This window comes from Rhodnius prolixus, unplaced genomic scaffold (genome assembly GCF_049639745.1).
Source record: "Rhodnius prolixus isolate KJV_2025 unplaced genomic scaffold, Rpr scaffold_5, whole genome shotgun sequence".
Taxonomy (NCBI): domain Eukaryota; kingdom Metazoa; phylum Arthropoda; class Insecta; order Hemiptera; family Reduviidae; genus Rhodnius; species Rhodnius prolixus.
This window is the reverse complement of record NW_027411624.1, coordinates 157,927-176,521: the sequence shown is the minus strand read 5'-3', so window position 1 is coordinate 176,521 and position 18,595 is coordinate 157,927. Positions and strand designations below refer to the sequence as shown.

The window sequence follows — 18,595 nt, the reverse complement described above, 5'->3', positions numbered from 1 at the left end:
AGGATTCTTTAGAGAATAGTCTAAACGAATATTGGAGATTAGTGACAACTCGTCTTGGGGGCTCCGCATTTATTTATTTCTTGACTAGGGATTCCTTATGTTTAAGTTTTCTCAAACAAATAAAGAGAAAAGCAACAACAATCATAAACAAGTAGACCTGCGAAGCTAATATCTATTGTTGGTTTAGTGGGTTCGATTCCCGGTCTTAAGCCTTGGATTTTATTTAATGTTTAATAAAAGAAATAAAAACAGTAAAGTATGTGTTGCTAGTCGCCTCCGTGCACGACACCTAATTGGTAGTTGGACGATAAGCCCCGCCTGAAATAATAGAGGCGATTACTTTACTTTTAAACAAGCACAAAAATAAAGATAAAAAGTATGAAATACCATGAATACTCAGACAAGATGAATAAAAATTGTAAAAAAATTACTATGTATAAATAAAATTTTAAAGTATATAAATATTAAAGAATATAAAACAATTGAAAAATGCAGGGAAAAAATGATCAGAGTCTATAAAGTTTTATTTTACAGGAGAAGAAAAACTAAGTTCTGAGAGTTTTATTTAAGAAAATTCGAAGCACCGCAACATAACAGTATTACGAGTATATCAACTAACCAAATATACTAAAGTAAATGTACATAATGATGTATCTAACGAACAGAAAGGCTCGTTTTTGTTTGTTTTTTTGTTACTGCTAGAGCAGAGAAAACATTCACTGGCTTCATTTTCCACTTTCCTCACTAAACTCCATTACTATCTTTGCAGAGGAACTTAGAAAAGGCTCATTACAATTCATTCGCACAAACATCTAAACCACAATGACGCAGTTAAATTAATATTATTATTGCCAGGCTCAGTGGACTCCGATCGATGTTTACTAAAACCGCGTGGACTCTGAACGTTCTTGCGTTGCCTAGTAATACAAATTCTTTTTATTACGGTGGACTGTCATCGTTTATTTGAAATATCGTATAGCCAGATGAAAGCTTACCCCAAATACTACAAGGTGCCTTTGACTTTAATAATCATTTTTACTATGAAGTATTTCCAGAGAATCGGAAAGAAAGTTGTCCGTAAAACTGCGTTGTAGAGGTAAGTTGTAAAGAGAATACCAATATTAGTAAACTGCTTATGTTAAAATGTGAGTAGTTAGTTATATTTAAGATTATAATCAGGAGATTTTTTAGCCGGTAAGGGCTGTAGGAGGTAAGGTGGGTTGTAGAGGTGAGTCTAAGTCCTCTCGAATGTTGAGTTTGTGAGATTGATCTTGATGTCAGGATGTGGAATAAATACATTAGATGATTGACTAAGAGATTAGCTTTGTCTTGATCTGTATTCACCCAGATAGAGTTGTCGTATTCAAGTGAATTTCTGAGATTATGTTAACAAAAAGCATTGTGAAGAAGGACACCTTAAAAAGGCGCTAATCCGGGGACAGATATCTCCCCGGTAAGTCCAGGAAGACTGGTATTTCAAGAGAGTTAGTTCAACAGCAAATTGTGCTGCTGCTAAGTTTATTACAGATCATTAACTAATCCAGAGTCATAATTTCCTCCGACAACTAGACGGCTTTTAATAACGAGATGCACTGCTTGGCCTGGAAATTCTCCCCATGGTACTCTCAAGATCTAAGTCATTGGTGAAGAAAAAGCCTTTAATGTAGTCCAGTCAACAAAGCAAATAAGAATAAATAAAAGGAGTTGAAAACATCAATCCCAAAGTGAAAAAGTTCAATATTAGCTTAGTAGGTAGCATACAAACAAAATATTAAACTTGTACTAACTACGGTTTTTCGTTTCCAACCTTTTGTATGTTTTTACACATACATACGAGTACATACAGAACAGGCGAAACTGAAATTCTTGATTCAAGTCGGAAAGAAAAAAAGCGGCACCACATTAATATCTGTTTATCTGATTTTGATTGGCATTATTTTGTTAGGGTCATTTACTATACACTTTTGTGCCTTGCGAGTTGAGCACCTCTGCAAAAACCTAGATATTCTGCTGTAAGGATAAGGAGAGGGCGCTCTTTCTCCTTACAGAGAGAAATCCTCACCTTTCGGACCTCAAAGAAGCTGATAGTAACCATGGAAACTCAATTTCAAAAATTTGGCATTACTCTTCTTTTTTCCTCCTTCCCTAGTAAATATCTAGGCACACAAATTTTTATGACGATTCTGTAGGCAAATGTAATAATTAAAAACATCCAAAATGAATATTGTACTTTTAATATGTATCTTTGAGGTGTATTTAGATACATACTAAGAAAGAGTGGAGCCGTTTCAGCCAGCTGGAGAAGCTCCGCAAAGGAAGCAGGTTGCTTCCATCACTGAGCGAGTTTAACGCTCGCTAGACAGTCACTAGATCCAGTGTTGGCACGAGAACGCGCGCTACTCCTACTGGCCCCACAACCTGCCCCTCCTGTAACGGTCTTGTCCCCTCCTCCAAAACCCCTGCATCTCCTTGGCACTTTCTCTTAAACTCATGGCTATGATGAAATCTTGGTGTCAAGTGAAACAGTTGGGTTCTAGAGACCCGCAGTTAAATCTCAACCAAATTATGTCTTTATTTCTTTAATTTTTAGAAAATAAGTTAGTTAACAAGGTTATAAGACTGTTATATATTTAAGACGTGTCATCCAAGATTAAATAAAGTGCTGTTATACTCGTTTTTCTCTCTATAGATTTTTTTTTTTAAATAGAAATTAGTTACTTTTAAGATGGTGAACATAAAGCTAGCAGTGTAATCGTATCGACAAGGTATTGGATAGTAAATTACAAAATAATAGCTGGGTAAAATGCAAAAGGTGTTAAGGTTTATTTCTCATAGTAAATTATCTGAACTATCGGTTGCAGAGCTAATTTTTTTTTTTTTAAGGGTTTTTCCCACAGTGAGGATTCCCTCGCCCCAAATTTTTTATTCTTCTCTTCCACATCTCTCTGTTTTTTGCGTCTTCAATAGGAAGACCATATCCTCCTTAGCCATCTTCAGCCATGATAGTTTCGGCCTGCCTCTTCTCCTTCTTCTCCCCCCCTCTCTCTCTGGGTCCCAATCCATGATCCGTCTACAGCATCCTTTGCTCTTCCATCCTTGAAAAATGTCCGGCTAAATGTATATTTCAGACAAAATATGATTAAAATCCTTTTTTCATTTATTTATTACAGGATTTAAAGAATTACCAGGCATAAAAAGAAAGTAATTAGAGATGAAAAAAGTGAACTGAAAGTACAGAAAGTAAGTTCTCCCCATAATGCATCGATCATCTGCTTCAACTTGAAAGTTTAACTGAAGAGTACGAGGAGAGGACTAATCATGATCAGGATGATGCGATTTTAACCTCTAGGAGAAAGTATTTAGATGTGATATGACTGGATTTTATCGTTTACTGGAATGTTGTCGCCACTTTTGTATTGCACTAGCCACTTCTAAAAGTCTAACTGGAATCGAGTAATACTTATTTTAATAATTCTTGAGAAAGGGAATTGAAAATAACTTTTTCCAATGTCAACAATTTAACTTGAAACTTAGCATTTTCATTCTGTTAAGCAAAATAATAAAACTATTAATAGAAAACATTATAATAAAAACTAGTTCTCACTCTTAAAAGCGCTCAATTAAAAAAAAAAAAAGTAAATAAATTAAACACGAAATGCAAGCAACTAGGATCTCCTGAAGAGTCGGTGAATCTGAATGTTTACGCAAAAACTAGTTCACTCTTAAAAGCGCTCAATTTAAAAAAAAAAAAAGTAAATAAATTAAACACGAAATGCAAGCAACTAGGATCTCCTGAAGAGTCGGTGAATCTGAATGTTTACGCAAAAACTAGTTATAGAAAATCATGATTAGTTGTTTCGAAAGTATTCAGACGGCCCTTAACATTGCAAGATTCTTGCCAGGAGAAAAAAGAAACCACTTCACTGAAGAAAATTATTGGTAGAGGAAGATGAGAAAGTTTTATCCCCGTGGCCGCGTGTCACTTGATGACCTCCTTTTTTGGCGTCCATTATGCTGCTTTTTCTATTCTACTAAGGGTCATTAATACAAGACCTCCAAAAATATTGTAAAGTTTTTCCTTTTTCTATCTTTCTCTATTTGAAAAACTTCAACTACAACTAGTGACTGCCACTGGTTATTAAATAAGAGGGTTCGTAAATAATAAAACTCGCTAAACTTGTAATAAACCTGATTTATTAACACAGCAACATTACTACAATTACTAACATTTACTAATTCACTACATTTACCATTCCCTACAGTAACCACAGTTTACTGTTACACACTTACTAGACTACATACATACACAACAAAAACTGTTCAACGACTGACTACTGGTCCGCACTGCACTGAATTGCACTAGACTAGACTGCACTAACAAAACTCATCTCTACTCAACTGCTTACTCACTCACTGACTAACCCGCTTACTGCTAACTCCGAAGAACACTGTAAAACTAGAACTGACTGACTGGGGCCACTCACTTATTTTTATACAGTGGTGGAACGTTCTAGACTTCGCCAGAAACTCCCAGAACAATCTAGGCCTTTCTGTCTGTCCCAGGTCAAGTCTGGACTTTTGTTAGCCCCTCCCAGCGGCCCCTTAACGAACCATAGGCTCCATCCCTCCCAAGAGTAGGCGCCAAGGTCACTTCGTTACAATATTATTACTAATCCCATATTTAGAAAAAAATGTACTTTTTAAATACCTTTGCATTACTTAGTAAAAACTTTTAATAACAAGGTAACACACAAAAATAATTTTTAATAAAAGGAGATCCCACAATCCTTCAACTTACAGGCCAGTTTTATAGTAAATACTACGAAATAAGTGGCATATTTTCGCTGGTATATTAAACAAGAGGCTATCTCTAGTGCCGGCCGACACTGAGGAACAATTAGGCTCTAGTAAGAATAAAAATTGCCATGGTGGAAGTAAGTAACCGCGTATTTTTTCAGGGGCTTAACTTCCAACTACCAATTAGCTGTCGTGGACGGGGGCGGAAGCACTTAATTTACTATTAACATTTTTTCTAACAAACAATACGCAGCTACACGCGGGTTTCAAACTGGGGATCTCTTACTGTCATATCCATTCTTCATTGCTACTATTCCAACATCACTCATGACGAAATCTTTATTCTTAGTTCTATTGTCAATGTTCAACTGTCCTTTTTTCATGGAGGTCTAATGCATGCTATCTTCATAGACTTTCGATTCGTAATGTCACTATGAAGTCAAGTTTAAATTAATAAATTTGGGGAAATTAGTTCAAGCGATAATGACAATAGTGGAAAATATGTGTACAGCAAGGTGATATCCAACGGACTATTGCAAGGAGAGGACAGCCCGTTGATGTTTTTCTTATAATGACATCACAGTATTTAAAAAAAGCAAATGTCAAAACAAATAAGGAGGGGTGTTAATTCTGCTACACAGTGCAGTAGAGATGTTTAGCAAAAGCTTAATATTATAGATAAATACCAAGATATCTGAGAAAGTGAAAAATAGCAAATCTGAATAGTAAGGAACTGGTTATGTTGCTAAAAATTGAACTTATTTCGAAGAACCATTTTCTTCCAGAGGGAAATTTAGAAGTCATGCGAACATTTCAGAATTAAGAGCCAAGTAGCTCCCCCGCAAATATTATTGTATATATTTAATATAAAAGTAAGGTAGTTGGTAGTTAGCTGGCTCTATTCTGTTGTATTGTTCAGAAGTTGTGATCCACAAAACGTTGACTTAGTGGAAACAGTGCAGGTTAAATTCTTGAAGCACTTGCTGCACCCCTTTTGCATACCCCAGATGTGCATGTAAACGAGATCTGTCAGTTTCCCATTAAAGTAAAAATCTTCAAGAGGTCATTAAAGTGGTGGTATAAATTATTGTTGTAAAGCTAGTAACTCTTAACATAAATAAGATATTGATAAGATAAATTAATAAATTAAGCCTGAGATTAACTGAGCTATGGTATAAACAGAGGCTGATTCGCTATTTTTATGGAAAAGCAGCAATTTTTTAAAAATTGATTGGATTTAAGCAATTTACTGGATAGATATGTTAATAACTGTTTCAATCAGGATATTACTGAAGCCCTAGATTCTACAGGAATGTAGATTTTAGACATTTCTTACCTTTCCTAAAAGTTAATCAGGCTTATTTAAATTCATGTCAATAAATTGTCATCATACCTCAAATTCGTCTTACCACTAAAAAGTTTCTAACAGTATTTCTTTATGCTAAAAACAAATTTTGTATCCAGATAAATCATAAAATATTTGTATTTCAGAATTCAGAATCAGGAACTTTACTCCTTAACAGAGCTTCGAGAGAAATGGATTATAAAATATATTATTTCTGAGCAGTCAGAAGAAAAAATAAATATTTTCAACTATATTAAAAAGATAAAAGACAAATTTGCACTGGAATAAAATAAAAATAACTTTAAAAAGAATAAAATAACAATACAATTAAAAACAAATTCAAAAATAATTCACCTACTAAGTATAAAAGACCCTCTTCGAAACAATATAACAATTTGTAACATTTTTTGGCTTACCTCAAAGCTATATAATTCATTCCTTTATTTTTAATGGGTTATTGAGTCGAACGCTTTATGCATCATATTCGCAAATCTCAGCTCAGCTTTGAAAAGACTGCATTCATGCTTGCACGAATTGCGCGAAAATAATATAAAAAAAGAAGGGCATTTATTGAGTTGACATACAGTTTTAATCCACTTAAAGCCGAAGCGGTCGTATACATTACGCCTGCAAGTAAGGAAACTGATGCTAACACTATCTACCGCCTTAATGCGCCACTTAAATTAGGAAATAATTTTCAACATATACATATATCTATGTTGAGGCCTGAATCAGATTGTTCTGGTAATTGACCTCATTACGAAGCATGGCAGGTTTGGAAATATTCAAATAGTTTTTTAAACCGGAACCTCTTAGGAAACTATGTCAGGAAGAGTAGGAAACGACTTCTCATTTGACTGCGTAAATATCGCAGGGTTGCGATACGAGATATTTGGCACTATGCGGCCAGAGCCCGTATCACAACAAAAACTATTAAGTAAGATTTGGGACTTGGTAATGGATTTACTTACTTGATCACATACGGGTTAGTACAGTTAGCCTCTTTGATTAATGTAGTTGCAAGGTTTAAAAAATAAAAAATAAAAGCCATACAGACTGCGGAACTATATATGTATTTGTTCTGGAGTAGCATTAGAAGAGAGCCAAAAGTTGTAGTGTCTTTCAAAAACCCCAATTTCACGAGGAAACTATTCAGATAAAAGTGAAATACATTTAGGTGGTACGAAGTAAAGAAAAAATGTGCATTTTTAAAGAAATCTTACAAATCTAAAAAAATCACACTTTTTTGACGAATTTCCACCAAAATACTAGTCTAAAAAGCGACAAAACTGGATAAGTTTCGAGTTACCTGCGACCTTTACCGATTTTGGACTATTCTATTAAAACAAACCACCATCCGCCATAACCATTTGTCACGTTCGGGGTATCTCAAAAATGTAGTTAAGGTTAAAACTCAATTTCAAAAATTGGCAACATTAATATTTTCCCCAGTAGTAAGAAAAAGTAAACAATAAGGCAGAACTGCTTTATTTCTCATGTTTATAATAATACTCCCCCTCCGAACTGTTTCCTTCTACTTTTTACAGTCCACACTAAATTGGTAGGAGTTTCCTAATAGATTTAAAAATTTAATTTATCTGGAATCTCTCTGCTTATTTAGCATTTAATTTTGCCTCAAAAGGAAACTAAGTTTATTTTTTCATCATTCAGGTAAATGTTTTGATTCTGAACTTCTTATTATAGGAATACTTGGCGACTGTAATTGTAACACACACCTCAACAACCATTAAATGGCACCTCATGGGCAACCTATACCAAACAGCAGGTAGGCCAAGTGCGCTCGAACAAAAGGATTAAGCTGAGATAATGCAACTGTGGAGAAACGATCGAAAACGTAAGAATGAACTTTGTACAGATATCTAGTTTTATAATATTCAATTCAAAAGATTTTCTAAACTTTACAAGGGTTATTGGTTAATTCTCCAATCTTTTTATTGTCACGGAGGTCACTACTTTCTTGTTATTTCTGTGAGATTAGGGTCATCTTCATTTTAAGTTATATTTCACAATAAGTATTTACTTAATAATATTGATTTTTATTTATTTTCGTTAAATTGATACACAAGCAATTAGCACTTTTTCTAATTATGTACTCTTTGACCCTAAACACAATTTTAAATGAACTTGAAAGAAACTATAACCAAGTCCATGCAAACTCCTTAGTTATGAAACTTAAAGCAACTATTCTAAATTTTAAATCTAAAGTAGAATTTCTGTTTGATGCGCTCAGTTAATTCTAATCAACCCTCTGCTGTCTGTTAAAGTGCACCCTTTGTTTAAACAAAAATGTAAAAAAAGTAACACCCACCTACGTTCTGAATATAGAGAAACACTTGTAAATAAACAAATCAAACGATGGATTTAAAACAACACTAAATTTCATAAGGTGAAGTAATTTGATTTCAATTCGACTCATTTTCAGGGGGTTTACATAATATTAGCAATGTTGATAATCACTTTACCTTGATTTGGAATCCAGGGCGCTTGAAGTTTATCCTTCTCAAGTAATAATTCTAAAGGATTCAACATCTCAAATGCACACTAAGAAAATAAAACTGCCTATTTTACATCGAACACATTTAGCGCCAAGATTTCGACACATTTACAACAGAAAATTACTGTTCAAACACAAGTGAAACACAAGGTACGTACAACTGTTAGCAACAAGAGCTGACTGACATGGCCACCATTATCCGAGCTGCGAGGTTCCGCCGCTAGAGTGCTCCTCTATTAAAGCTCTTCCTCTTATAGATTTGCAAGCAACTCATCTTTGCTGATGCCAGCTGGGCTTGTTCTAAAGATTACTGGATGAAATCTTAATTCCCAGAAAGGATATTGAAAAAGAGGAAATGTCTACATCTTTTGATTCCTCCGTAACTTAAGTGATATGGCCGAAAATAATTTTAGAGCATTTATAAATGAAATCCTAACCAAAAAGATTGTTACATTGAACATAATGTATTTTATCAGTTTACACACAATAGTTTCTAAAATTATTTTGTACTTTAAGAATTACATAAGTTTAAACAGCTTTTCTCTCACGAAGAGTAGCATTCATTTCAGAGTTTTTTATGGCAACAGAAAAAGTAGCAGAAACCATTGCCGCTGGTGTGTAGGTGCTAAACTTTTGCAAATACAAGAAAAAAAATCATGTGTCTAATGATATGCTATGAAAATGAAATTGCCATGTAGACCATGCACTTCATGAAATTACAGCTCTAAGAAAAAATAAATTACTTAAATCTCCAACATTTGTACAGAAAAATTACGATGGATGAATAACTCTATTTCGTTGATTTTAACCGATGTAGCTGCAAGTTGGTACATTTCTGGCATGTTTCGGATTTTCAACCATCATGAAAGGTTGGTTCTTCAGTTTAGTGCGGAGAATGTAATTTCCACTTGTTTCTAACTCGTACTACACTAGTTTACTTAAGGGACTGAGTCATCAGGCGAAGTATGAAACATATGTGAAAGTCAAAGTTCTCTATAGTTAATTGATCAACTTCTGATGGCTGAAAATCTAAAACTGATTAGAAATGTAAAAAACATGAGCCTAAGAAGTAGCTACATTGTAACGGATGATGAGCTGCCTGGATCTTGGAGTATCCTGTTATTGTGAAGTCATCACAAATTCTGAATCCCCCGGACAATTCTGGTTTAGCACTAGACACATTCACCATAAACTATTTTTTAAAAGATTTTATATTATAATAAATTCTGCAGATTCTTTTAAGATTCTAACGACATTGCCTTGCAAACAATTGGCGTTGCCTCTACCTTTAAAGGTCAAATTACTTTCGTTTTAATCTCAACTTCTTACATATCTACCCTAATTATTCAGGAATTCTAGCTTTTCGTCTATTTGCAACGCTTCCTCTCTCTCCTGATAGTCAACCAGAGATTAATAAAATCAAGACGCAATATAAGGTGGACGGAACTCCTTCTTGTTCAGATTTAGTAATAGGCCATTGGCATCTGAGACAATGGCGATAGTGCAAATTGGATTTAAGTTTCCAGGCATACTAACCTTGAAGTAAAAATAAGAGAACAAAGAAGGTATCAGTTATTATATTATTAAATGCTGCTTTAAAATTGTAAAAATAAGAAATTGTCAGATTCTTACACAGAAACCATTACGAAAAAGACTCTGCCACAGCACCAAAAAACAAGAATAAGCTCATTGTTTTAAATCTTTTTAGGTAACATACCTAATATCATTCTTTCAGTTCTTTCAAAAGAGGCTGAAGTGATTTTTTTTTTCAATTACCTTTTTCTGCAGATTGCTTCTTTGTTCATCACATTTTTTTAGGACTTGATATTCTGAAAATTTATTTTTAAACTTTCTTGAAATCTTCGTTTCTTTTTTGTTTCATTACTTTGTGATTATAATAAAAATAATTACTTCCGAAATTTTACCTCTTTTTTTTTCTTCTTCTTCTTTCTCTTACAAGGTGCGGGAAGCTATAGCGATGTTCTTTCTATAAGATATTTGGCTTTCTGCTGTCTAAGAAAACCATCAACACTTTAAAGTCTAGTGAGTAAGATCCTGGGCGTTGAAAGGAGATGGGATTTGCATACTACACCACCTAAAGGACGGTTCGAAAGACTCTCAAGCTGCGGCGGTTACCTTTTTAACGAACGGCACTCGCCTCTTACCTCAATAATAATAACAGTTAAGGAAAGTATTGCGTCATGCCAAATTTTCGAATCCATTTTTGCAACAGAAATTTACGTTCTGAGCTTCCCTGAATCAGAAAAAATGTTCTGTGAGAGTATGAACAAAATATATCAAAAACAAAAACTAGCAGGAAGCTGAAACATTATGCATAGATAGGCTGTACCAAAAAACCTGTCTTAATGCAAGGTTAAAATCCCTCTACCACATTATACTACCACTACATACCACATATGTAACTGCCACATTATAGAACGGATTTTTTACTTTTTGAAATTTTCCGAAAATAGCTCTGACGATTTTCTTTAATCTAGTTTCAAACATTCGGCTGATGGTGGTCTGCAACTTTTATTTGAAACATTATTACTGAAAAATTCGATAAAAGGCACTTATTAGAGGGGTGGTGGTTAGGCATCACTTAAAGGACTATTTGAGTATAATATATGGCTTTGTTCCCTACAAATTGTTAAAATTCCGAATTTGATGAAAGTTTTACCACCGAAATTTCCATGGGGAATTATCTTTCGCGAACCTATTGGGACCCTTACATTTGAGATTTAGTGGATAATTATTAAGATTAAGCCGAATGATAGCGTAAATAATCGAGTAATTATAAAATAGTTCAGGGTTATGGTTATGCTTGTACGTAATTTGTAAAAGGCACCTTAAATCGTAAAAAAAAGAAATTTTACTTTTCAAACTTTGCAATATATTTCTGTAAGCAAAACTATAAATGCTAAAAATTGTGAAATAAAGATTATATTATAATACTCTTTAACAAAAACTTACAGTTTAAAATGTTAAGTATAAGGGTTGATTAAACGCCAAAAGGTACACAAACAGCAAGCACCCAACATTTCATTAATTCTTCATTAATATTTAAGTAATTTTACTGCATTAATATTCATTAATATTTTTTAGAATTTATTAGATGTCATAGACCCTTATGCTGGCCATTTTCGTCTACAAAATATATTTTCAAGTAGCACTGTAGATTGACTGTCATATCTAGTTATTTATAATAATCAAACTATTAATTACAGGTTAAAAAGAAAAACGTTATAAAAAATATAAAAAAAAATATGAGGCTAAAAAATGCAAAACCTTTTTTAAAAAATGCTTACACCAACATACATCAATGAATTTGTTTATTTTATTTATTTACTTTAATTTTTAAATAATAATCGTCGGTTTAAGTTCATTCTTCGATTAAAGTAATTGCTATTTTATGTAGTAGTCAAACGTTTATAATAATAGGTAATAATTATCTGGCTTTATCGCAAATAATATAGTTTTCTTCAATTACATTCACAATCTAGGTATTCATCCCACAATGTTGTATACATGTAATATAAAATGAATAAGATATGCAAATTTTTAGGACAGCTAATTATTCCAGTATTTTACTATAAGTAAAATTAGGGGGACTAAATTAAATGAGAAATCAATAATTGTTGAATAATCTACTTGTTATAACTGTGTGTTATTTGTGCTCACGAATATTTCGGTAAGACGAATTCAAGACAGTAGCCGACTCTAACTTTGTCTTTTTCTACTTTAACATGCATGTACGTATATGTGATTTATCATAATTATAACAAAAAAATATTATAAATGAAGTGGCCATCATAAGGTTCTGTGACATCTAATAAATTCTAAAAAATATTAATCAATATTAATGCAGTAAAATTACTTAAATATTAATGAAGAATTAATGAAATGTTGGGTGCTTGCTGATTTGTGTACCTTTTGGCGTTTAATCAACCCTTACACTTAACATTTTAAACTGTAAGTTTTTGTTAAAAAGATTATTGTACCTTTTGGATAGATTTTCCTTTTTGTCTATTTTGCAAAGTTACATATCTGCTTTACAGATTTTTTTAAATTTGGAATAAGCAATTCTATCATTATAACCTGATAAGGAACCGTAACTACCACTGGAGAGATCTTTTTAAAGAATGATTATAGTTGCGGTCCCCCAAACCATCCTCAATAACAAATTTTTTTGAAAAAGCGTTTTGAATAACATAGGAAGGTATTTGTACGTAAATAGCAAAATTAAACTGTGATTTCAGTACTTCCTTTCAAGAGGAGTAAGAAAAATAAACTGCGATTGCAGTACTTCTAGGCAAAGAGGCAAAGATTTTTTAATTGAACGACAATTCATTGATTGAAATCGGTTAACTCATTCATAATTTAAACGATTGCAGTACTTCCTCTTAGTAGGTGCAAGAGCAAGGTAGCACTTCACAGCCACGTAGAGGCTTTAACCACTTATTTGAGCTGAATTTTATCAAAATCGGACTAAGCGTTATGAAATATTGGTAATAATAGTTTTAGAAAGGGCCTTACTTGGGGTGGGGCAAACTCCCCTCCTTATGAGGCACAGCGTCGAGGCTTTTAAAGTGCAAATCTGTACAAAATTTCGATTCGAATGACACTTCATTCATGAAAATCGGGTCACGTGTCGATAATTTGAAACGATTGCTATACTTTCCCTTAACAAGTGTAAGAGCTGATCACCGTTTTAATGTTACGTAGGGGAGCCCTAACTCTATCTTCCTACCAAATTTTATCAAAATCGGGCCAAGATTTACAGAGTAATTAGTAATAATAATTTTGGAGAGGGCTTTACATAAAGGGGGCTAACTCCTCTCCCATTCGATGTACAGCGTCGAGACCCCCAAAAGGCACATCTACATAAAATTCCGAATCGAATGACACCTTATTCATGAAAATCGGTTCACGCGTTTAGGCGCTACGTTGTTTACAAAAAAGGTAACAACAACAACAACAACAAGAACAATTTTTGAATGAAAATGCCGTTTTTGCTCATTTTCAGCATCTTTTTTTTCGAAACCTATTAGATCTGGGTTATTGCAAAAAAATTACAGTTATAAAGGTGGATTTGCCCTACATTATAAAGAAAATTTGGGAATTTTATCTTTTATAGAAAAAGAGAAAAAAATTGTCAAAGTTGGGTGTTTTTAAATGTTACGCTTTTTCGTGCAGTTTTTGATGATCAACCCTTATACAACTGTCCTACCGGACAGTTTTAATAAACTTCTTGAAAACTTTTCGTTCAAAAAATTATTTATTAATCGCCAAATGGTACACAAAGTTTTAATTTTACTCGTAACTTATGTTAATTAAATTGAATGTTTCCTACTTTTTTACTTTTAGAGGTATTATCATTATAATTTTTTAATTTTATTATTATTTTATCTTAGTTGCAAGTTGTAATGGAATCTTAATATGGAGTTGGTTGAGAATTATATGTTAGATTCAAATTAGCCATTGCCAAATTCAAAACAATAGTAAATAGGATAAACTAATGGGTAATTAGTACCGTAAAAATTTAAGCAAACAACTATCATTTAATGAATATTCTTCATGTTTAAGTTTTAAGTAAATATGATCATTAATATACTCTATAAATTACATACTTAAATATCATAGTTTATATGGAATCTTATACAGATAAAAATATATGTATATTGATGGTCTGTAATAGATTAAAAGCAAAACATCATAAAAAAACAAAATATTATTTGAATCTAAAAAGAGAGATTGAAAGTAAAGTAATTTGGAGACTATAATAGATACAAACAATACTAATAATTTGACTATTTAGGGTAACATAATACAATGAACCTGGGAGTTTAACATATGTATGTTCTTAAATTAAATATATTATTGATACAAAAAATAAATTACTAGAATAAAGTTGGTGCTATGAAGTTTTTCAGTTTAAAAGAATAGTCAAAATAAAGACTTCAGTTTAGATTCAATCTCAAAATGCATCAAAGCCTCCATTTTCCGGGAAAATGAAGGATTGGCAAAAACTAGTTTGTACAACTCTTACCTTAGTAATTAGATCTTACAATATTTAGCATAAAACACAGCATTAAGAGATAAATTATATCATCATTCTTCTTGTCAGATATACATACACCTGAGTTGGCAGCCAACGCTATTGATATATATTCATCCATCGTTATTATCGTTAAAAATGTATATATTATTTTGAATTCATCAGGAACTAAATTTCCTTCCTAATATTGTTAAAATTATCCATAACATCTGATAGATTAAAGAGATTTTGCTACTGTTCACCGATCGTAAAATTTAAAAATGGGATTTATTAGCTAATGTTCATCGAATCGTATAATTTGACAATTTCTGCCCAAATCAGGAGCCCAATCAAAAATGCTAGGGTTATAAGCACTTATCATGAGACTTAAAATAACAAATAGGTGATCAACTTTGCAGGCATACCTAAAATTTTCATCCCCAATGAAACGGGTTTTTTAATCACTCTTCAGATAAAACAAATGAGCCTGACTTCCCTCTTGGCAAATGAATCTGGTGTTTTTTGACAGTTTTAACAAAATTTTGAAGAATTTCAAAGGGATCCTCTTCAAATGGCTACATATTAAAGTCCCCACACTTCAGATAAGTAAGTACAAAAGAACTCTTTCGGCTAAGATCAGTCATTTTGTTTGGGCTAACACGGAAGGTTTTATGAAAACAATCTTTTTTTTCTAAATTGGGCAGCTTCTGAAAAATCACATGTTATGGAAACGGTTTCCTCAACGGATTCAGTCTTTCTATCGTTGCAGACAAAATTACATATCTTTTTTGGAAGGCAGCGCTTAAAGAATGGTTTCACTAGTTTTGCTTTAAATTCTTACAAGTTCGCATACCAACAAGTATTAAGCAGATTTTAAATGAATGTCGCTTAGGTAGTACGCACCGACAAGGTCGTCATCATATGTAGTTCATATTTTCCTCTTGAACAACCTTCGTTTTCCATCCCCCTTTTATTTCACCTTCGACTACCTTCCTACTAACTTAGCCGTGAATTCCACAAATGTTGGATCGAATGGCTTTATGGAATAATGAAGTAATTCAGAATTGCCCAGAATTTTATATAGATTCTTACCTATTTTATCTCCTTTGTTTACATTTCTGGCCATTATGGGCTAAAGTATTGTCTTTGCGGGGTCCTTATGTTCATCTTAAAGGGAAATGAACTCTCCGTTCTGAATAATATTGGGTTGCATTTGGTTTGGCTTGCCAACGGCATCCAGAAAAAAATTTTACATTTTTTTTGACATATTAATTATATTTAATTAATTACTTCAGTTAGGTATGTCTGATTTTTATAATACATTTATTTAAATCTCTTTCGGTAATATAACCTGAAAGCCTTAACCAAGGCAGGCATGTCAAGGATTTCCTCATCCTTGTTTACCATTAATTCAAATTTTCCCTTAATTTAACTTTAACTAGAGTCTATCAAAACCTCAAATGGTGCTTGGAGGGTGCAAAATGGCTTAGGCAGTGGTTTTTAACCGTTTCCACAAATTAGGACTGGCTAACTGTAGATACCCCAGCAAATGGAACGATTAAATTAAGCAAGCCTATTTTTATATCACTTTTCCCTGAAAGTCTGTCTCTAATCTAAACTCTCTTCTAAACTAGGTCATCTGGACAGGGCGATTTTAACCTGTGTAAAAGTGCAGTAGGAGACTCTCTATTCGAATGAGATTTTGACACTTCTGTCACAATGCCGGCAGAAAACAGTTATTTCCGGCCATTACAAAGCTTTCAGAGTGCCTACTACTTCTAGTAAGCACACTATCCTGCTTTTGGGTGTGAACAAATTTTCAAGTCCACAGTCTAATTTATAATGGTTTTTCCCCATTTAGAACTAAAGATCGAATTCAAAAACGTTCGATCTCAAAAGAGAAAAAGGACTTTAACTAAGACGGACGGTAACACAAAGCAAATTCTAATAGTACAAGGTCATATTTAGTGACCATGAACTAATGGATTTCTGAGCAAATGTGAAGATTTCTGTTGTTGATACGAAGTTACATGATTTTTTCTATTGAGCAGAGGCAAAAACGAATGTTTCAAGTTAGTAAATACAAATACATATAAAACGTGTTGAAAATAAAAATATTTTCCTTTAGAAATTTGCTGAAATACATTAGGAAATTCTAAGTATCCCATTTTTGTAATTGATTTTTACCATTTTATTAATTCATTGCTATACATAATCTAAATTCTGACTGCTAATATGATCTTAAAATTTTTAATTTTAAAGAAAAATGACATACTATGTACACTATGTATTATCTTTATTTATAGTTTATCATGTATTTTCCCTTAGGCCTAAATATTATTTTTGCCGGATTTTTTATCCATCTGGAATCATTTTTTGCCAGAACCGGTGATGAGGGGCAACTCTTGGTCTGAGAATAATCTGCTGGTTCAGAAGACAAATTTAATGATTGCCTTGCCAGAGAGACGACACCTTCTTTACATTTTCTCTTTTGCCGTTTGAAAATACCAAAGAACGATAATTTATTAGACTTTGTTTGGCTTGTTTCATATTCTTTTGTGACTGAACTTTCTTTTGGAGGCTGCGCAGTCGTAATCTCATCAGCACTAGCAGATTTTACAACAAGTTTGTTGGGTAAATTAGTATCTAAGCTCTCTATTACTATTGAAGAGGCAGTGCCAAGCAAAAATTCTTCTTTAGCTTTTTGTATCTTCATTGCACGCAATTTTAGACTCGCAGATAATTCCTCGCCTATTGTTAATTCTTCAACGCTAATGTCTTTGATTTCAGAAATTACGAACTTCTGATAAGATGCTGTATTTTTACTGTTTACATTATCAGAAAAAATTATTTCAGTTTCATTATTATCAAATCCAGTTCCTGATAAAGTTTCCTGCTTTCTAATTTCATCTGAATCAAATATCTCCAATTTACTTCGAACATCTTCTGCAATTTGTTCTGTCTCCGTATTTTTTTCTGAAAAATCTTCCTCAATCACATATTCAATTACTTTAGAATCGCCTATAGGTGAAAATATCTTTCGAGTTGTTGGTACAAGTACGTTGGAGACGTTCAGTAACGATCCCATCACACCTTCGCCATCTGTAAAACATATTGAATGCATATTATACCTAGGTAATAGAAACAAATAACTATCACTAAATTTCAGTAATGCATTAATTTCATTATTTCTAACCATTAAGAATTTTGGGAAAAGTAAAAAATTACATTTTTGCACTGATTTTAACCGTCAAAGCATCTTGTTTTTTGGAATTCTAACTACTACGGATAATTCAACATTCAAATGTGGCAATATTTCTAGAATTTTTGGAACACTTTCTCTTGGGTCCTCTTCCATCCATCTTTGGATCTGATACTTGTGTTTAAACATTACGAAGAGTAAGAACATGGTAATATATCTTGTACGCGTCTGCAGTGACTCACAAAAGTTTTCATACACTCTGGTTAGCACAATTAATGAGGATATAATTTGGAAATTTATAAAGTGAGGAAAATTGGAATTTCTTCCCACTAAAATTTAAGTAATCTCGACAAAGAATCCATTTCGAAAAAATACATTAACTGAATTTTTAAGCTGCTAATTTAAACTTATTTACGGAAAATTGAGCTAAATCCCCATGCCTTAACTAAAATACGTTCAGAGATAAGATCTGAATTAAACATGATAGTTAGTGTAGAAACTGTGAGGAGGGTTCTGCGGAATGCTAGGGTATGCCGCAAAAAACCATTTATTCATTAGAAATGAGTATAAAAAGAAAAGAATTGGCTTCGCAAATTTATACTTGGCAAAGGATGAAAAATACTGGAATGAAGTGGTTTTCAGTGACGAACGCAAATTTAATCTTTTTGGGTCGGACAGATGATGGTTTGGAGAAGAGTG

The 18,595-nt window shown here is 32.9% G+C and overlaps 3 protein-coding genes across 9 annotated transcripts in view; 1 reads left to right on the top strand and 2 right to left on the bottom strand.

Annotated features, from left to right (window-relative positions):
- The window catches only part of gus (splA/ryanodine receptor domain and SOCS box containing gustavus), an 84,069-nt gene extending 75,204 nt beyond the window's left edge, over positions 1-8,865 (bottom strand). The window contains exon 1 of the mRNA XM_074135591.1: positions 8,626-8,865. The gene's annotated coding sequence lies outside the window, so the exon portion shown is untranslated. The remainder of the gene's footprint in view (positions 1-8,625) is intronic.
- The window catches only part of LOC141458053 (relaxin receptor 2-like), a 76,787-nt gene continuing 66,146 nt past the window's right edge, over positions 7,955-18,595 (top strand). The window contains exon 1 of the mRNA XM_074135583.1: positions 7,955-7,997. Within this exon, the coding sequence (XP_073991684.1) occupies positions 7,970-7,997 (28 nt within the window). The 5' untranslated portion in view covers positions 7,955-7,969. The remainder of the gene's footprint in view (positions 7,998-18,595) is intronic.
- LOC141458050 (uncharacterized) overlaps positions 14,977-18,595 on the bottom strand; it is a 29,445-nt gene continuing 25,826 nt past the window's right edge. For all 7 annotated transcript variants that reach the window (XM_074135567.1, XM_074135565.1, XM_074135566.1 and 4 more), the window contains one exon: positions 14,977-17,796. In XM_074135567.1, coding sequence (XP_073991668.1) covers positions 16,991-17,796 — 806 coding nt within the window. In that variant the 3' untranslated portion in view covers positions 14,977-16,990. The remainder of the gene's footprint in view (positions 17,797-18,595) is intronic.